The sequence below is a fragment of the Scyliorhinus canicula genome, chromosome 8, assembly GCF_902713615.1.
Source record: "Scyliorhinus canicula chromosome 8, sScyCan1.1, whole genome shotgun sequence".
Classification (NCBI taxonomy): domain Eukaryota; kingdom Metazoa; phylum Chordata; class Chondrichthyes; order Carcharhiniformes; family Scyliorhinidae; genus Scyliorhinus; species Scyliorhinus canicula.
Window position 1 is genome coordinate 68,581,858 of NC_052153.1, and position 20,000 is coordinate 68,601,857.

The following is a 20,000-nucleotide window of genomic DNA, read 5'->3' on the forward strand; positions in this document are numbered from 1 at the left end:
AGGGAGGGTTGGATCCGAGCTTCATACTCTCCTGGTTCGACTGGGGGCGCTGGGAGCTGGCCGGCACGGGGGTGCGGAACTGGTGGAGCGAGCTCGTGGGTTCGGGAGCGCAAGGGGGCGGCAGCATGGGGTGTAGGGTGAGAGGTCCTTCTGTGGGCGCTGGATCCGGCGGGTGCCAGATCCCGGAGGGATACAGTGTCCTGACGGCCGTCAGGGAACCCGACGAATGCGTACTGGGGGTTGGGGTGGAGCAGGCGCACCTTCTCAACAAGGGGGTCGGTTTTGTGCGCCCTGACGTGTTTCCTCAGGAGTACGGGGCCCGGCATCCTCAGCCATGCCGGAAGTGAGACCCCCGCGGTAGTGCCCCTGGAAAAAATGAAGAGCCTCTCGTGAGGGGTCTGGTTGGTCGCCGTACACAAAAGGGACCTAATAGCGTGGAGCGCGTCTTGGAGGACTTCCTGCCACTGGGAGACTTGGAGCTTTCTAGACCGGAGGGTCAGTAGAACGGTCTTCCAGACCGGCGCGTTCTCCCCTTCCACCTGCCCGTTCCCCCTGGGGTTGTAGCTGGTAGTCCTGCTCGAGGCAATGCCCTTTTCGAGCAGGTACTGACGCAGCTCGTCGCTCATGAAGGACGAACCCCGGTCGCTGTGTACGTAGCTGGGGAAACCAAACAGGGTGAAGATGCTATGCAGGGCCCTAATGACTGTGGGAGGTCATGTCGGGGCACGGGATAGCGAATGGGAAATGGGAGAACTCGTCTACGACGTTTAAGAAGTAAATGTTCTTGTTAGTTGAGGGGAATGGCCCTTTGAAATCAATCGCGAGGCGTTCAAAGGGCCTAGAAGCCTTGACCAGATGGGCCCTGTCTGGTCTATAGAAGTGCGGTTTGCACTCCGCACAGATTGGGCAGTTTCTGGTGACCGCTTTTACCTCCTCGTTGGAGAAAGGCAGGTTTCGGGCCCTGATGTAGTGGGCGAGCCGGATGACCCCCGGGTGGCAGAGGTCATTGTGGATGACTTTTAATCGGTCGATCTGCGCGCTGGCGCATGTCCCGCGGGATAGGGCATATGGAGGCTCGTTGAGCTTCCCGGGTCGAAATTTGACATCGTAATTGTAGGTGGAGAGTTCGATCCTCCACCACAGAATTTTATCGTTTTGTATTTTGCCCCTTTGCGAGTTGTCGAACATGAAGGCAACCGATCTTTGGTCGGTGATGAGGGTGAACCTCCTACCTGCGAGGTAGTGCCTCCAGTGATGGATAGCCTCCACAATGGCTTGTGCTTCTTTCTCGACTGAAGAGTGTCGGAGTTCTGAAGCGGAGAGGTTACGGGAGAAAAATGCAACTGGTCTTCCTGCCTGATTTAACGTGGCTGCAAGAGCGACCTCTGAGGCGTCGCTCTCTACCTGAAATGGGGTGGATTCATCCACCGCCCGCATGGCCGCTTTGGCGATGTCCTCCTTGATGCCATCGAAGGCCTGGCGTGCCTCGGCTGACAGGGGAAATCGTGTGGTCCTAAAGAGTGGGTGGGCTTTGTCCGCATATTGAGGGATCCACTGGGCGTAGTAGGAAAATAATCCCAAGCACTGTTTGAGGGCTTTGGGACAATGAGGGGGTGGGAGTTCTAAGAGGGGGCGCATACGGTCCGGGTCGGGGCCCAGGACGCCGTTTTCCACGACATAACCGAGGATTGCTGGTCTGAATGTGCGGAAAACGCATTTCTCTTTGTTGTACGTGAGTTTCAGTTTCTGTGCCGTCTGGAGAAAACGGTGGAGGTTGGCGTCGTGGTCCTGCTGGTCATTGCCGCAGATGGTGACATTGTCCAAGTATGGAAACATGGCCCGCAGCCCGTACTGGTCCACCATTCGGTCCATTGCTCATTGGAACACCGAGACCCCATTAGTCGCGACGCCAAAAGTGACCCGGAGGAAATGGAAGAGGCAGCCATCGGCCTCGAATGCCATGTGGTGGCGGTCCTCCGGGCGGATTGGGAGCTGGTGGTATGCAGACTTCAGATCCACCGTGGAAAAGAGCCGGTACTGGGCGATCTGGTTTACCATGTCTGCAATCCTGGGGAGGGGATACGCGTCGAGGAGCGTAAATCTATTTATAGTCTGACTGTAGTCGACCACCATATGGAATTTTTCCCCAGTCTTAACAACCACCACCTGAGCTCTCCAGGGACTATTGCTGGCCTCCATAACCCCCTCACTGAGTAGCCTGCAGACCTCTGCTCTGACAAATACCCTATCCTGCAGGCTATACCGCCTGCTACGAGTGGCTACAGGTTTACAGTCCTTAGTGAGATTGGCAAAGAGAGGAGGGGGGAGAATTTGCAGCGTAGCGAGGCTGCAGGTCATGAGTGGGGGCAGGGGCCCTCTGAAGCTGAGGGTGAGGCTCTTGAGGTTGCATTGGAAGTCTAGGCCTAATAAGAGTGGCGCGCAGAGTTCGGGCAAAAGGTAGAGTTTGAATTTCGAGTAGCTAGCGCCTCGGATTGTGAGTGACGCGGCGGTGCGCCCCTGGATCTGGACCGAGTGGGAACCTGAAGCGAGCGCGATAGGTTGCTGCGAGGGGAAAACGGGGAGCGAACAGCGTCTTACCAGGTCTGGATGTATGAAGCTCTCTGTGCTCCCGGAGTCGAAGAGGCATGGCGTTATATGGACCCGTTGATATGGACCTCTGCCATTGAGTTTCGTAGATTCTTTGGTCGTGATTGGTCCAGGGTGACCGCGCTGAGTTGCGGGTTGTCGGCGGCTCGATCAGCTGTGCTGGAGTGGCCCCGTGATGACTGCCCTCTGAGTTCATAGTTTATTTCGAATTCCTCCGCTGAGTTGTCCGAGTGCGGAGATGCCGATCGGGCCCGTGGATCGCACGTGGCGAGCAGCGAGGAAGATAGCGTCCAAGATGGCGGCCCCTTGAGTCGCACGTGGCGGGCGGCGAGGAAGATGGCGTCCAAGATGGCGGCCCCCATGAGTCGCACGTGGCCGGCCGCGTGGTGGAGGTTTTCCAAGATGGCCGCCCCCATGGATCGCACGTGGCTGGAGGGGGCAGAGTCGGGGCATAGGCCGCAGCGTTTCGGGCCCCGCGGGGCTGCGAGTGAGGGGAACGATTATTGCGAGTCGCTGGGGAGTTGGAATCTGGGGCCCTTTTTGCGAGGCACACTCTTGCGTGATGCCCTTTTCGCCCGCAGCTGCTGCAGGTCGCGTTGCGGCCGCGCAGTGCTGCTGCAGGTGCTGATTCTGGCCGCAGAAATGGCAGGCTGGAGCAGCATAGTGGCTGGCTGGGACAGCATGATGGCTGGGCGGCCGCATAGCACAGGCCTGGGGGAGTCGCTGGTCGGGGGACCATGATTGGGTCGCGGGGTCCGCGGGGAACGAGGTGAGGCTGCGGAAGGAGACCTCCATTGTGGTAGCAGCTTCCACAGTCCTTTCTAAGTCCTGGGTCCCCTTTTCCAGCAGTCGTTGGCGCACATAGTTAGACCTGAGGCCCGCTACAAAAACATCGCGTACCGCCAATTCTCTGTGTTCAGCCGCGGTAACCGCTTGATAATCACAGTCATTGGACAAATTATTAAGTTCTCTTAGGAATTCGGCGAGTGATTCCGTAGGCCGCTGACAGCGAGTTGTGAACACATGGCGAGCGTAAACTTCATTAATGGGCCTTACATACATTTTTTCGAGAACTGCTAGCGCCGCAGTATATGAACTGGCCGAGTTTAGTTGCGTAGAGATTCTGTGGCTCAACCTCGCGTGCAGTAGACTTAGCTTCTGATCCTCTGTAGTTTCGGCTGTGCTCGCTTCGGCCAGGTCGGCCTTGAAGCACCGGATCCAGTGGGAGAAGATTTCTTTAGCCTCTGCATCCTGCGGGTTGAGTTCCAGGCGTCCAGGCTTGAGGGCCATTCCATAATCGATCTTTATTGTTCTTAAGTCGATTAAATTGATGGAACCATCAATTCACCAGACACGTGTTTCCGATGTGAATCTAGGCTTTAATCGACTTACTTCAGAGCCAGCCTGTTACTTGTCGATGAACTCGTAGTGAACTCAGGCTGACTCTGGACAAGGGTATTTATACAGCTGCACTAGCGGGAGGAGTCGTGGGCGGAGCCAAGGGTGGAGCCCAGTACAAGTTCCTGAGTGCGCCCAGCGCTACTCCCCCTAGTGGTAGGATAGCGCTACTGCGCTTACAAAGACAGTGTGAATTAACATATATACATCTATATTACATTCACCACATGGGGTAAGAGGGAGGAGACAGGGAACAATAGAGGAGAACCAGTGAGGTGGGGGGAGGAGGCAAGGGAATGACAGCCGGGAGGAGGGCACGGGAAACGATAACAAACTTGGCATCTACAGGAGCAGAGAATAAGGAAAATCCAGGCGAAAGATGGAATGAACGGCTGAAGCAGAGGTGATCGTGAGACGACAACGGCAGCGAAAACCGTCCAGGAGAAGCAAGCGACAACACCAACACCAGATCCATTCGGGTATTGCCCTCTGTAATTGTTCTGTAATTGTTTCCCCGGCGCCCAAATGTATATGTACCCCCCCCCCCCCACACGAACAGATGCCTAAATATGTGCTAAAAACAATATTGCCAGTTGTACAGAGCTGCTGTTGTTGAGCTAACACATAATACTCTACCAGTTATTTCATTCTAACTTTTTTTTTGTTGTTTGTTTTGTTTTTTGTGCGTGTTTCCTTCTCTATGTGTATATATATATATATATATGTATGTATTCTATTTTGTGTACATAACGGTAAATATACTTTGTTCAAAAACCCAATAAAAAAACATTTTAAAAAAAGATATTGGCCACTAAGGTTTTGCACCTCAGAGCCAAATTGACTCTTAAAACATTGGATGAAATTGATTCTCCAATCCTCCAGCCACATGTTTCTCAGCAGCAGGAAGGGACGCACCATTCGCTGGTGGCAGGATTGCGTTCCTGCCCCTGTCAATGGAATTTCCCATTGAAGGCACCCCATGCCGCCGGGAAACCTATGGGCGGGAATGCAGTGCCACCAGCAGACAGCCGGAGCATTCTGGCCAATAACTATCAGAATGCTCCACATAGAATTAAAGATCCTGCAAAAAAAGGTGAAAGATGACCACAAAATTTCCAACACTCAATTGGAAGGCAACCAAACACCTGTCTGAATTTACTTTGTTTCGTCAACATAAGCTTTCTTTTTCTGAACCTCAATATTTCAAATTGGGTAAACCAGCCATTAAAATTAAAGTTGGTATTGGCAGTGGAGGCGTCCAAAAACTGAACACATCAGGCATATCCAATGACCAGCATAAAGATCCAGCAAAAGAATAAGGTCAACACTTGAAGATCAATTATGAATAAAGCTGATGGTTAAGACTGCTCAGAAAATGCTCAAAACTATTATAGTTTCTGCTCATGCTGCAGATCATAGGTAGCAGTTTGCAAAAGGCGAAGTGAGATAAGATTGTTGAGTTGAGCTGGATGTAAGGCAAAGGTCAAGAGATATCTCTCTTAATATTTGATATTATTTTTCTGCAGTAATAAAAATACTGAAGTAACTATGAGAACTATTAAGAAGAGTGTAAATCCCTACCTATCGATGTATGGACTCAGAAGGGATCTTGACCTTTGTCCGAGTTAATGTTGGAAAATTTTGATATTGTTTCATGTTTCAACTTGCCAGATTAGAAAAAATAGTTGATGTCAGCAGTCTTAGATAGTCTCCAGCTATGGGGAAGATAGGAAACATCTGTGGCAGGCTTATGCGTTGACACAGCGCATGACCATGCATAATTCAGGCCCAATTATGCTGACCAGAGACAACTTTAGTTTAACAGTGCAATAGAGCGGTCCCTGGGCAGGATAAAAGGGAGGGAATCTTAGACATCGCGAGAAAACAAGATGACAGTCAAGAGAACAAAAAATAGAGGAAGGTGACAGAGGCCCACAACTGGGTCATGAATTACCACCAGAACAAAAATTTGATGACAACACCCAACTAATAGCACCTGGAGTCCAACAGAAATCATCAGCACATGCCCAGAACCTAGATCATATCAAGTACAAACATCAAATGGAATTACAATGCGATGAAATAGATGCCAAATCAGGACAATACTAAAACCAGAAACACCAAGTAACGCTACTGTGACCGGAACACAACCTAAAATGCAATACAAACAAAGCACTCCCTAAACAACATTCTGAAAGTATACAGCAGCCTCCAGCAAACATCATTATAACTAACACTTGAAGGGCAAGCAAATATGAAATACCTTTCTGAAACTTGTAAAGCTATTTCTTTGTGTTGAATTGCATTCAGAGCCATGTTCTTTGCCTTCGTCATGGAAATAGTTTGATTCTTTAAGGATGAATTATTTGATTGTGGTATGATCTGCGGGCACCTATAAAGGGAATACCTTAAACCAATGTTATTCAAACCTTCTTGCCCAGGACCCATTTTTACCAACCGGCCATTCTTCGGGACCCACGCCGGCTGACCTTCGCAGCCACGCCGTCCAAACTGCGCGACGCACCATTCTCGCTTATCTTTAATGTGACAGCTGAGCCTGCTTGGTCCTCACGATCTCACTTGCTTTGTCATTCAATGTTACATTTCTACAAAGTTTATGTTTAAAAGAACAACATAACAAATGGTACCCCAAACTATTAATTGGAGATGTAGGCAGGGATGGTAATGGTGTTTGACTGTCATGGGGCAACGGTTAGAGTTTTTCTTGTTGGAGATGGTCATTGCCTGGTATTTGAATGTTCCTGGTCACTTATTAGTGCAGCTAGATGTTGTCCTGGTTGTGCTTTATGGCAGCATAGACCACTCCATTATCTGAGGAGTTCTGTACTTCGATAGTCAAATGGTTGCAAATGTTCTAGCCCTTGTTTTTGAAGTTTTTTTGTGGAGCTTGCTCCTCCGGTTAGTTTAATTGCCTGCCACCATTCACGGTTGAATGTAACAGGACTGCAGGACTTTGATCTGATTTGTTGTTTAGCTCTATCTATAATGTTGATTACCCATTATCTAGTTGACAGGATTTAGATGATTGTTTTCTGGAATTGCAACTGTAAATTACACCCCTCCCCACCCACTTACAAATTTGAGGAATTTTGTCGAACTTTTCTTTTTAAGTTCTTCTCTTGGTAAAAGCACCTTTCAGAGAATCTCTGAAAATATGGCTAAGTGTTCACGCTGGCATAAACACCGTCACCGGGTCCCTTGGCCCAGCGATTCTGTTGCCCACAGGGGACCAGCACGGTGCTGGAGTGCTCTGCGCTCCTACAGAAGCCATAAGCGGCCCTGCACTGCTCGCCGCGGGTCCGCGCATGAGCGCGGCGGCTGCTCGCACGCCGATGCCGCGCAATGGTGGAGCCACACAGCAGGCCGGCACCGAAGAAGGTAGGCACTGCCCTGGATCGCGCGGACCCTCTGATCGGTGGCCCCTGATCACGGGCCTGGCCGTCGTGGAGGTCCCCTCGGGAGTCAGATACTCCCGCCACCTACTTGTATAGCCACCGCGGTCGCGGGTCTGAGCTCCCATTGGGTGGAACCATGTTAGATCCACGCCGGCGGGAACTCGGCCGGTCGACCACGTAGAATCGCCGCGGGGGCCTCTTTCAACGGCCCCTAACCGGCGCCGTGTCGATCGCGCCTGCGCGGCTGGTGCCGGATTCTCCAGTCGCGGGACCAGCGTCGCGGGCTGTCTCGGCGTCATCTCCAATTCGGCGAGCCAGCGAGGACTCGGAGAATCCCGGCCCAGAGCACCCGGAGGAAATCAATGCAGACACGGGGAGAACGTGCAAACTCCACATAGACAGTCATCCAAGGCCGGAATTGAACCCGGGTCTCTGGTGCTGTGAGGCAGCAGTGCTAACCACTGTGCCACCCCGTCATAGAACATAGAACAGTACAGCACAGAACAGGCCCTTCGGCCCTCGATGTTGTGCCGAGCAATGATCACCCTACTTAAACCCACGTAACCCAACAATCCCCCCATTAACCTTACACTACGGGCAATTTAGCATGGCCAATCCACCTAACCTGCACATCTTTGGACTGTGGGAGGAAACCGGAGCACCCGGAGGAAACCCACGCACACACGGGGAGGACGTGCAGACTCCGCACAGACAGTGACCCAGCCGGGAATCGAACCTGGGACCCTGGAGCTGTGAAGCATTGATGCTAACCACCATGCTACCGTGAGGCCCTAATAGTTTTCTGGCTTTTTCTTTTACACGACTTTAGGATAACTCTTGTATATAGGGTGAACAGCAGTGGGGGAACAATAACTTACTTACCTAAGTTAGAGTTTTCAATCTTTAAATGTAGTTCATCAAATACAAATATTTCCTTTCAATTTCGGAGCTAGTTATAGTTGAAGCTTAGTTCAGATTCCCTTCTCTAACAAAATAGAAACAAAGCTCAGAAAAAGGCTTAAACACTTCAAAGGGAGAGAAGAACTGCTTTTCAAAATTACACAAACGTTTCAAAAATATGGGCCGGGATTCTCCCCCAACCGGCAGGCGGGCCGTACCGGCGCCAAAGAGTGGCGTGAAGCACTCCGGCGTCGGGCTGCCTGGAAATTGCGGAATCCCTGCGCATGCGCGGGGGTTTCTTCTCCACGCTGGCCATGGCGGACCTTTACAGAGGCCAGCGCGGAGGGAAAGAGTGCCCCCATGGCACAGGCCCGCCCGCAGATCGGTGGGCCCCGATCGCGGGCCAAGCCACCGTGGGGGCCCCCCGTGCCCCTCTGAGGACTCTACAAGCTGCCCTCAAAGCCAGGTACCGCCGGTATGGACCTTGTCTAATCCACGCCGGCAGGACAGGCGGCCGCTCGGCCCATCAGGACCTGGAGAATCGCCAGGATGGGCCACTGCCAACGCCCCCCAACCAGCGCCACGTGATCCCCGCCCCTGCGAAAAAACTGCCGCCAGAGAATTCGGCAGCCGACGTCGGAGCGGCGGGGCGGGATTCACGCCGCCCCCACCCCCCGGCGATTCTCCGATCCAAAGAATCGGGGTCAGAGAATCGCGCCCATGGTGCTCAAGGTGATTGTTGAATGAGCTTGACTGAAGTGTATACGTATAGTGAGGAAGGTTATATCAAAAGTAAGTGATCTAATGTTTACAAGACTATTCCTCCTTTTAAGAGGATTTTCATGAACTTTACATAACCAATTATATAATTGTGGAATAGTTAGTTTTGGCTTGCATCAGATGTAATTACATGGAAAATAATTATTTTCAAATCTTTTCATTCTTTAGGCATTTCTATCATATAAACTGGTGAAGTATGATGCTCAAAAGGAGACACCCATAAGGAATGAACAAGGACAATGTGAAAAGGTTGGCAACGGTATGTTTAAATTGAATTCTGTTGTAACTTTGGACCAACTTTACAACATAAATAAATTGCTGATGCACATGAGTTGAATGCAAGATCAACAGAGATTTATCAGATAGGTCTTCACTGTACAAGGTTTGGTATTAAACTTAGGGCAATGAAGCAGCCAATCACATCACATGTCACATGACTCCTTTCTTAAAGAGACAATGCACACAACTACAATAATCCACATTTTTAACATCACTACCTCTGCTAAGGTCCAAAACATCTAATAACTAGTATTTTAATATAAACACTACATCTATACACAAGTGCAGGCACAAAATTATTACATTGCAATAACACAGTGAATAGGATAGATGATCAGGTGAGCATCTATTCTCACTGGTTGCCTGCGTACGTCTGGGACTTTGTTCTTCTCGACCTTAGATCTACTTTTAAACATTTACCGGGAACACCAGCACCTCCTCCAACTTCCCACTGGCCATCACATACCTACACACCCGATCGCCCACAATGCTCCCCATCTCAAACACCACCCTCTTATTAAGCAACACCGCCACCCCCCTCATCTTCATATCTAGCCCCGAATGGAACACCTACCCCACCCATCCTTTCCTCAGCCTCGTCTGATCCCCCAACTTCAGGTGCATCTCCTGCAAAAGCACAACATCTGCCTCCAGACTGGCCGGGGGGCTCACCAGCGCCCCCCCCCCCCCCCACCCTTTTTGAGCCAGCCCCCAACCTGTGTCTCACACCCCTGCAGGCCCTCCGCCGGATGTCCACCGCCTTCTCTCCCTTCCCAGCTGCGCCACACCAACTCCTCCCATGTCAGCAACCCCTCCCTATCTCAAACAAAAAAGCCAACACCAACCCCATTCCCCCTCCAGTCCATGGTCCCTCATAAAGTCCGTCGCCTCCCCGTCGAGTCAAAATAAAACCCCTGCTTCTGATGTGTCACCCACAAGCAGGCAGGGTACAAAAACCCGAACTTTACCACCCTCTTCAAGAGGGAAGCCTTTATCCAGTTGAACCTGGCCCTACACTTCGCCAGCTCCGCACCCAGGTCCTGGTAGACCCACAGCTCATTCCCTTCCCAGGTGCATTTCTCAGTCTACCTCACCCATTTCAGAATTTTCTCCTTGTCCAAATATTGAAGCAGCCTCGCCACCATCGCCTCGGTGGTTCCCCCACCTGTGGCCTCCTTCTCAGTCCCCTGTATGCCCATCTCGAGGGGCCGGTCAAATGCCCCCCCACAACCCCCCAATCTACCTCTCCAGCATGCTCGTCACATACATCGCAGTCTCAGCTCCCTCGATGCCCTCGGACATCCTGACGATCCTCAGATTCTGCCTCCTTGAGCGGTTCTCAAAGTCCTCCAATTTCTCTCTGTCCAATTTCTGGCTGTCCAGCACCATCCCCAACTCCGTCTCTAGTGAGACCAGCCGCTCTTCATGCTCCCCCATGGCCTCCTCCACCTTCTGGATCGGCAGGCCCTGAGCCTCTGCCTCAGCTCCACTCTCTCAATCGCAACTCAGAACGGCTCCACCATCTTGGCCAAATCCTTCAAAGCCTCTTTCCTGCTGCTCCATCGTCCACTGGATGGGTAGCGTTGCCCCTTGTCCTCCGCCATCATCACCTGTGGTGCACCACAAAAACCTTCTTGCTCCAGCTGCTCTCTCTTTCTCGTGGTACTTCTCATCAGCTGATCCATACACCAGCCTCACCAGAAGAGTATCACCTTTTGCCCTCAAAAAGAACCCCATACTGGTGGGGAAGGACTGAAAAAATCCACCTTGATTAGGAGCCACCAAATGTGCGACCACACACTCCATGGCCACCACCGGATGTCTAACCAATTTGTGATACGAGTTATCCCCAGGTTTCTCGGACTGAACAAAGCTTCTTAACAAATTGAATGCTTTGCTTCCAATTGTGCTTAGCAATGAAAGGACCTTAATATCATCTGAAATCTTATTGGCTAGAATATCATAATGGAATTTTCTGAATATGATTTCCAGTTCTCTGGGTCTTCATCAAATGAGCCCATCATGTCAAAATGTCCCGCCACTTTTTAACAGTACCGGAAATTTCTCCCAACTTCCCTTAAATTAATGTTCTCGTTTAATAAAGTTATCTGGTGTTCACCAGCTTTAAAGTCGTATTACAAGCTGTGAGAGTATTTTGTTCCCTGCCCTGCTCTACCTCCATGCCTTACTGTTGTGTATGTGCCAAGCCCTGCAGCCTAAACACCTCGGTTTAAAATCACTACAGGTCCTTCCTTCAAATTTTTGCCTTAAAAACACCTTGAAGGAGGTTAGGATTCTCAAGTCCGGCACCCCACCGCCAGTCTGGGCCCCCTCCTGCCGATTATGAGAGAGCTTTTGCCTCGGCCATGGTCATCACCGACTGAGCGATGCCTTGGACACCTTTACCCATGATGCCGACGTTGTGCACCAGGCTCTCCACTGCGGTCGTCACCCTCGCAGTGTTGGCCTTGGTGTCACTTATTGCCGGCACCATCTCCTGTGCCCCTAGCCTCTGGGACTCCTCCAAGCGGCTGTGGATCTGCTGGAGTAACGATGATATCTCCCTCTGAACGTCTATGTTGGTCCCTATCATCTCCAACAGTTCCACAGGCTCAGCATCAGGCTGGGACCCAGCTGGGTCCTGGGATCTAGCAACCCTCCGACTGCTGTCTTGCCTGGGGGTTCCTGCTTCTACCCAATGTGCAACATCAGTGGTCTGGTGTTCACCAGATTGTGCCCCAGAAGCCTGTCCACTAGCATGTCTTACCGAAGTGTGTGTATCTGTGCTGATGGGGGGGTGCGGGTCGGGTGACAGCTGTGCCGCGACTACGGTGGCATCCTTGGAGCTCTCCTTCAAAGTATTCTCCTCGGAGTCAGGAGAGGGTGCCGCCTGGGATGGGTCAGCACCATCGGCTGGTGGACCTGCAGGAGAATGGACATGTGGTCAGTGGGAGGGATGGGTCAGTCAGTAAAGCAATCACTACTCACATTTTGATAGGTTCCCTGGGTGGATCCCAGTGGTTCCTCACCTCTTCGGCGTCCGTCAGCTTCCGCGTGGCTGACAGATCTTGTCCTCGGCCACCCCCGCTACTTCCAGGACACGCTCAATGAAGGAAATAAGGACTCTTATGTCCGGGACCCCACTGCTAGTTTGGTCCCTCTCCCAACGATTCTGGGAGAGCTTTTCCTGAGGAGACACAGAAAGGATATCGTTAGCCACACAAATGGTTCACAATGGTGGGACAGAGAGCTATTTTTTTTGGGGAGGGGGGAGTTGAGGAGGGTGGAGGAAGGACTGGGGTTGCATGGGGAGTTGGGGGTGGATGCTCCCTTGGGAGGGGGAGAGGAAGTGGGGGGGGGGGGGGGGGGGGGTTGGTGTCTACTCACTCGTGCTGCCCGGTGTAGGTCATTGACCTTCTTCCTGCACCGAAGGCCCGTCCTCTTGGTCATACCCCCCGATCTGACAGCTGCCGCCACCTCATCCCAGCGAGCACTGGCTGCTTTGTGGCTCACCCTCTGTGGAAACAGGACATCCCTCCCGGCCTCCACACATTCTAGTAACCTCCCCAAGTCAGCATCTCTAAATCTTTAGGCCAGTCTCCTGGGCGCCATTGTTGCGAGCTGGCTGGGGTTGGCTGAGCAAGTGCAGCTTAAGTGATGCTCGACCTTGTTAGCTGGAGGCTGGTGAGCACGGTGCTGGCGAATCAGCTGGCAAGCATTCATTTGCGACGAGAAGCCCGTGAGGCGTTGTTAAGTGGACCAATTACCGTTGAATTTCTTTGCTGGCCTCGCTGGGCCGAGTACCGAGAAGCTCACGGCATTTCCCGCTCACTACAACAACTGCACTAAAAGAGTGCTCAATTGGATGTGAAGCACATTGGCGCATCTTGAGGGTGCCAAAGGCTCTATACAAATGCAAGTTCTCTCTTTCTTATTTAGCACGTGATGACCAAACACAGTGGAAGTTTGGATTGTACAGAGTGCAGGCACAACATTGTTAATTATAGCCCAAATTCTGGCCGCATTGTTATTTTGTCCTTTTTGCAAACTGATACTATCAATTTATTCTACTCCTACGGTAGGTGAGACTGGACTCCTCATATCTCCAGTGACTAAATGGAACCCATTCAGTGGTTATGCTGGAAGCAAGAAGTTTTCACAGCAGAAGCTACTGGAAAACGTTTTTAAAAAGGGGGACCTCTACTTCAACACTGGGGACCTGATGTCTGAGAGCCAGGATGGCTACATTTACTTCCGCGATCGGATTGGGGACACCTTTAGGTAAGTAATATTAAATGTGAAACACCTCCACCCTTTATTCCATTGAGGATGAATAATGGGGTTTATTTGCGTTCACAATTAGAAGACAGGGTGGCAACATTTTCTGATTTTCTATTGAAATCTCAAGATCAAGTTGTTGATTTCAAATGAATTTGTGATTTTACTTCAGTGTATCTATTATCAGGTGTCAACAGTATTGATTCTGTCTTCTTTGGACTTTGCTGCAAACAGAATTGATAAATGATGTTTTGTGAACAACAAAAATACCCATTGTTAAAACCCCCACGAGACCCACGGGAATGACCCAATTCATCTCCCTATAAGCGCCGTGGAGTACGGGCTCCCCACTGAGGGGCGGAGTTCTATCAGTGGGCTAGTTAACTTCGTGCCACAAAAGCCAGCCCAGGTAGCAGCCGAGCTGGACAGTAGTCCTGACTGGGACTGCTACTCCTCCATGATTACTAAACCCATGCAAGAACTTTTAACGGTCAGAAGCATGCTTACTGAATGCTCCATGGTAGGAGTCACCTCCCAATAGATTAGGAAATGGGTTCTAACTATTTTCATTGCACAAGGGAGAAATTAGATTATAGGATTCCTTCAGAAAGCACCTTATTTCTACCAAGCTCTAATGTCTCTAATGGCAGCGGGTGACACAGTGGCAGAGTGGTTAGTACTGCCGCCTCACAGCACCAGGGACCCGGGTTCAACTCCGGGGGTACTGTCTGTGTTGAGTTTTCACATTCTCCCCATGTCTGTGTGGGTTTCCCTCCACTGTCCAAAGATATGTAGGTTAGATTCATTGACCATGCTAAATTTCCCCTTAGTGTGTCCAAAGATGTGCAGGTTAGGTGGATTGGCCATGATCAATGCACGAGGTCACAGGGGTGCGGTGAGGGAGTGGGCCGAGGTAGAGTGCTCTTTCGAAGGGCTAGTGCAGACTCAATGGGCCGAATGGCCTTCTTCTGCACTGTAGGGATTCTATGAATTATAATTCACAATTTACAGATATTTGACTACTCTAAACGCATGCTCAGTGCTTCAACCAGAAAACAAGTATTCACCATGAAAACTTTCCCATGTTAATGATATAACCATTGCTCTGAATGTCTTTGTTTTTAGGTGGAAAGGGGAAAATGTTGCAACCACGGAGGTGGCTGAAATTATCGGAATGCTGGACTTTGTAGAAGAAGCCAATGTATATGGAGTAGCTGTCGAAGGTGAAGAATAGCTGTGTAATAACAGTCTTTAATTAAGTTTAGACTTTAAAAAATGATTTAATTTTATGCTAACTATGGCATTTGGGTCTTTATACATCGTCTAATTGTGCCGATTTCACGAGTATACAATGGGTGCAAGAAAGATGAACACTGGTGAAGCGCGAAAGGAAAACAGAAATTGAAAGGCGGGAGCCCATTGCACAGTTGTGGAGAACCTGTTCATAGAATTTACAGTGCAGAAGGAGGCCATTCGGCCCATCGAGTCTGCACCGGCTCTTGGAAAGAGCACCCTTCCCAACCGCACACCTCCACCCTATCCCATAACCCAGTAACCCCATCCAATACTGAGGGCAATTTTCGACATTAAGGGCAATTTAGCATCGCCAATCCACCTAACCTGCACATCTTTGGACTGTGGGAGGAAACCGGAGCACCCGGAGGAAACCCACGCACACACAGGGAGAACGTGTAGACTCCACACAGACAGTGAGCCAAGCCAGGAATCAAACCTGGTACCCTGGAGCTGTGAAGCAATTGTGCTAATCACTGTGCTACCATGCTGCCCTGTTGATGGGTTTTGAAAGCACAGAATGAATAGAACCCTGGAGCGGTTGGAGAAAATTTCAGAGTACATAGGGTAGTCAGTTGGAATTGGAGAAAGCTCTCCTGTGGTTGGAGTAACAAACGAAGATGTCTGTGGTTGGTGGATACAGTCAATGATAGGAGTTCCTCAGGGTAGGGTCTGAGGCCCAACCATCTTCAGCTGCTTTATCAATGACTCTTCCCCCATCATTAGGTCATAATATGGGATCTTTGCATAATAATTGCACAATATTGCGTATCATTTGCAACTTCTCAGATACTGAAGCAGTTCTTATCTATGCAGAAAGAATCCTGGCAACATTTAGGCTAGGGCTGATAAATGGTAAGTAATATTTACACCCCCCTTAAGCGCCAGGCAGTGATCTCCAATAAGAGAAAATCTAATTGTATCCCCAGACATTCAATAGAATTACCAGCACCGAATTTCCCACTCACAAAATATTTGGGGTTACCATTGACAAGAATCTGAACTTAGCCAAGCCATATAAATACCATGACTACACAAGCATGTCAGAGGCTGGGAATTCTGTGCCGAGTAACTCATCAACCTGCCTCCCCAAACTCTCTCCACCATCTACAAGGCACAAGTCAGGAGCATGATGGAATTCTCTCCTCTTGCCTGAATAATTACAGCCTCAATAACACTCAAGAAGCTCAAAACCACCATGACGAAGCAGCCTGCTTGATTGGCATCCTGTCAGGATCTTAAGCAGTCACTCCCTCCACCATCGACACACAGTGGTGGCGGTGTGAACCATATACAAGATGCACTGCAGCAACTCACCAAGCCTCCTTCAAGAGCAGCTTCCAAACCTTCAACCTCTACCTCCTAGAAGAAAAAAGGCAACAGACACAAGGTAACATCATAAGTCAAAAGGTCCTCAGCAAGCCACATACCACCCTGACTTGGAACTATTTCACCGTTCCTTCACTGGCATTGGATCACAATCCTGGAACTCCTTTCCTAACAGCACTATGGGTGTACTTTCTCCAGAAGGTTCAGGAAAGGGGCTCTCCGCTACATTCTCAAGGGAAATTAGGGACAGGCAATAAATACTGGCCTTGCCAGTAAAGCCCACACCCCATGAAGAATGGAAGCAAAGGAATTAACCTAGTGCACCTTCGCTGAACTATCTTCCGTATAAGTATATCTCTTGTTTAATAAGGAGACAAAAATTGTCTGCAGTGCTCCAGGTCTCATCAATACCTTGTACAATTGTAACAAGACATTCTACTTTTATATGCCATTTCCCTTCTTTAAAGACAAACATTTGATTTGTCTTCCTAATTTCTGTACCTGTGTGTCAACACTTTTGCAATTTATCTATGAACACACTAAAATCCTTCTATACCACAGGGTTCTGCAGTCTCTTTCTATTCAAATAATATTCTGCCTTTCTATTCTTCGCACCAATGTGGGCATCTTCACATTTTCCCACATTATTCTCAACCTGCCAAATTTTGCTCACTCCCTCAACCTACAACTATCCCATTGCAAATTCTCTAAATATCCCTTTGCAGATTTGATGTGTCCTCACAACATCTTTTCCTATCTACCTTTGTATCATCAGCAAATTGACTTGCTCCTGTCATCCAAATCATTAATTTAGTTTGGAACTAAGTTGAGGCCCAGCACTGATCCTTGTGGTACCCCATGCCACAAGTTACAGTTGGCCAACCTAACAATGAACCATTTATTCCACCTCTGTTTCCTGTTAGGTACTTCATAACATCTTGATGGGATGATGGTGGATGAGAAACAATTAAAAGAGGGCAATATAAAAGAGGGAATCCAAGAGCTTTGAGGAATATGATTGCTTTCTTATTTATGAATGGGAATTGTTTGGAAGATAAAGACATGCGTTGTATTTATGTTTGTAAAAATTGTGACATTTGAGCAACTCAGCATGCTTTGTGTAATAAATCCATGTTAAGCAATGCAGCACGGTAAGGGGCAGCATGGTAGCATGGTGGTTAGCATAAATGCTTCACAGCTCCAGGGTCCCAGGTTCGGTTCCCGGCTGGGTCACTGTCTGTGCGGAGTCTGCACGTCCTCCCCCTGTGTGTGTGGGTTTCCTCCGGGTGCTCCGATTTCCTCCCACAGCCCAAAGATGTGCGGGTTAGGTGGATTGGCCATGCTAAATTGCCCATAGTGTCCTTAAAAGTAAGGGGGGGGGGGTTGTTGGGTTACGGGTATAGGGTGGATACGTGGGTTTGAGTAGGGTGATCATTGCTCGGCACAACATCGAGGGCCGAAGGGCCTGTTCTGTGCTGTACTGTTCTATATCTATAATTGCATATTTCTTTCCATTTCTAACTTTGTGAGACAAATTTCAATTAACCATTTTTATGTATTGTGGCAGGGTATGAAGGCAGGATAGGAATGGCAGCTATCATCCTGAAACCAGTGCAAGAGTTTGATGGAAAAGAATTATACAGTCATGTTGTGAAATATCTGCCGAGCTATGCCTACCCACGGTTCCTAAGGATCCAGGTCAATATTTACAAATTCTTTATTAAATTTACACATCTAGAAAGTTTGAAGTCTCATTAAATAGGCAGTTGGACTTCGGGGCTGGTATAGCACAGTGGGCTAAATAGCTGGCTTGCAATACAGAACAATGCCAGCAGCGCGGGATCAATTCCTGTACCGGCCTCCCCAAACAGGCACCGGAATGTGGCGACTAGCGGCTTTGCACAGTAACTTCATTAAAGCCAACTTGTGACAATAAGCGATTATTATTTATGAATATGACATACTTTGCAGAACAAATTTCACAGGTACATTATCAATTTCAGTTCAAAAATATGACATTCGATTAAAGATTGGGACTAGCTTAGTGGTAAAAACTGGGAGGCATGGACATGTTGGCCGAAGGGCCTGTTTCCACGCTGTAAACCTCTAAGACTCTAGGCATAAAAATCTACTTAAGCCAGAAACAAAGTATGAAGCCATGTGAAGAACTGCAACAAAAAGAAGAATCATGCAATTATGTTTTTATAACGAAGCTTGGAAGCACTCACAGCAGGTGCAGAAAATATATTTAGAAGCTAATCAAGACCTCCACTTACGGGGGTGTGTGGCAACGGTATATTTTTAATTATAATGCAAAGTCAAGTCATATCTCTTGAGTTATCCGAATCAAATCATGATTGTTGCTGTATGAATTAATTAGCTCAACATTTTACAATCTATATCAATGCCTTAGATGAGGGGCAAAGGCATGGTGGCTGAACTTGCAGGTGACACAAAGATAGGTAGGAAGAAGATAGAAGAGGACGTAAGGAGGTTGCAGATGGATACAGAGAGGTTGAGTGAGTGGGCAAAATTCTGGCAGATGGAGTATAATGTGGGAAAGTATGAAGTTGTTCACTTTGGCAGTAACAATAAAAAAGCCAGGGTGCCAGGTTGGCAGTGCCAAAGAGTGGAGCCTGAGGGGGCCATGAAGGGGGGGTGGGGTGATGGGGGCGGTATGAAGGGTTGGTGGCATAGTGGGGTATGCTCACTTGGCAGGGGGAGGGGGGGGGTGATGCCCCGATGCCCACAAGTATGATGGATGTGGGAAGGAGGCGCTGCATGAGGCCTTGTGTCCCAACAGCGTCTGTCTTTCGAGGACCTGCCAGACAGGGCATGCAGTCAAATACTCCAGCGGCTGAGCAGGGGAAATGTGTGACATATCTGCCAGATCATGGCACCCTTGCACCATGGGGGTATGGGGGAGGACACCTGCCTCCAGTGTCCGTCAAGCTGATGGTCGACCTGAACTTTGATGCCACGGGGTCCTTCCAGGGCTGAGTGGGGACTTGTCCGGGATCTCACAGACCTCGTTGCACAGGTGCATCCGTGCCGTCACAGAGGCCCTATATGCCTGGTCGGCACAATATATTGAATTCAATGTGGCCCGTGCCCATCAGGATGCCCGGGCAACAGGGTTCGGTGCCATCACCGGATGCCCCAGGTCCAGGGGGTGATCAATGGGATGCACGTACTTCTACGAGCACCGGCCCATGACGGGCTGGTCTTCATAAACTGAAATCAACATACAGCTGGTGTATGACCATGAGCACATCATACATGTCTGCACTTGATACTTGCGCAGTGTGCACGACGCCTTCACCTTGGCATACCCGACAGTTCCTGACACTTTCGAAGTACACCACTAGGTGAGAGTTATCTGCTGCGATGGTGGTTGATGATATCTATCCAGAGGCGACAGACCGAAGCGGGGACCCGCTACAACAACGCCCATGCAGCGACTAGGTGCATGATTGAGCGGTGCATCAGCATCCTGAAGATGCGAGTTAAGGTGCCGGGAATGCTCTGGAGGCGCACCCAAGTATAGCACCAGGAGAGTCTCCCACATTGAGGTGACCTACAGCATCCTTCACAACATCGCGCAGCAGAGGCGCAAAGTGTTAGAGCAGGGGGATGAACAGCAGGTCTCATCCGACGAGTAAGATGCGGCGGAAGGCCAGGATGGGCAGGCACAGGAGGTCGCACAATATGTGCACCAGG

The 20,000-nt window shown here is 49.7% G+C and overlaps 1 protein-coding gene across 1 annotated transcript in view; it reads left to right on the forward strand.

Moving 5' to 3' along the window:
- The window catches only part of LOC119970307 (long-chain fatty acid transport protein 6-like), a 116,998-nt gene that overhangs the window by 67,899 nt on the left and 29,099 nt on the right, over positions 1-20,000 (forward strand). Inside the window, exons 6-9 of the mRNA XM_038804707.1 lie at positions 9,270-9,360; positions 13,463-13,661; positions 14,784-14,881; positions 17,848-17,978. Coding sequence (XP_038660635.1) covers positions 9,270-9,360; positions 13,463-13,661; positions 14,784-14,881; positions 17,848-17,978 — 519 coding nt within the window. The remainder of the gene's footprint in view (positions 1-9,269; positions 9,361-13,462; positions 13,662-14,783; positions 14,882-17,847; positions 17,979-20,000) is intronic.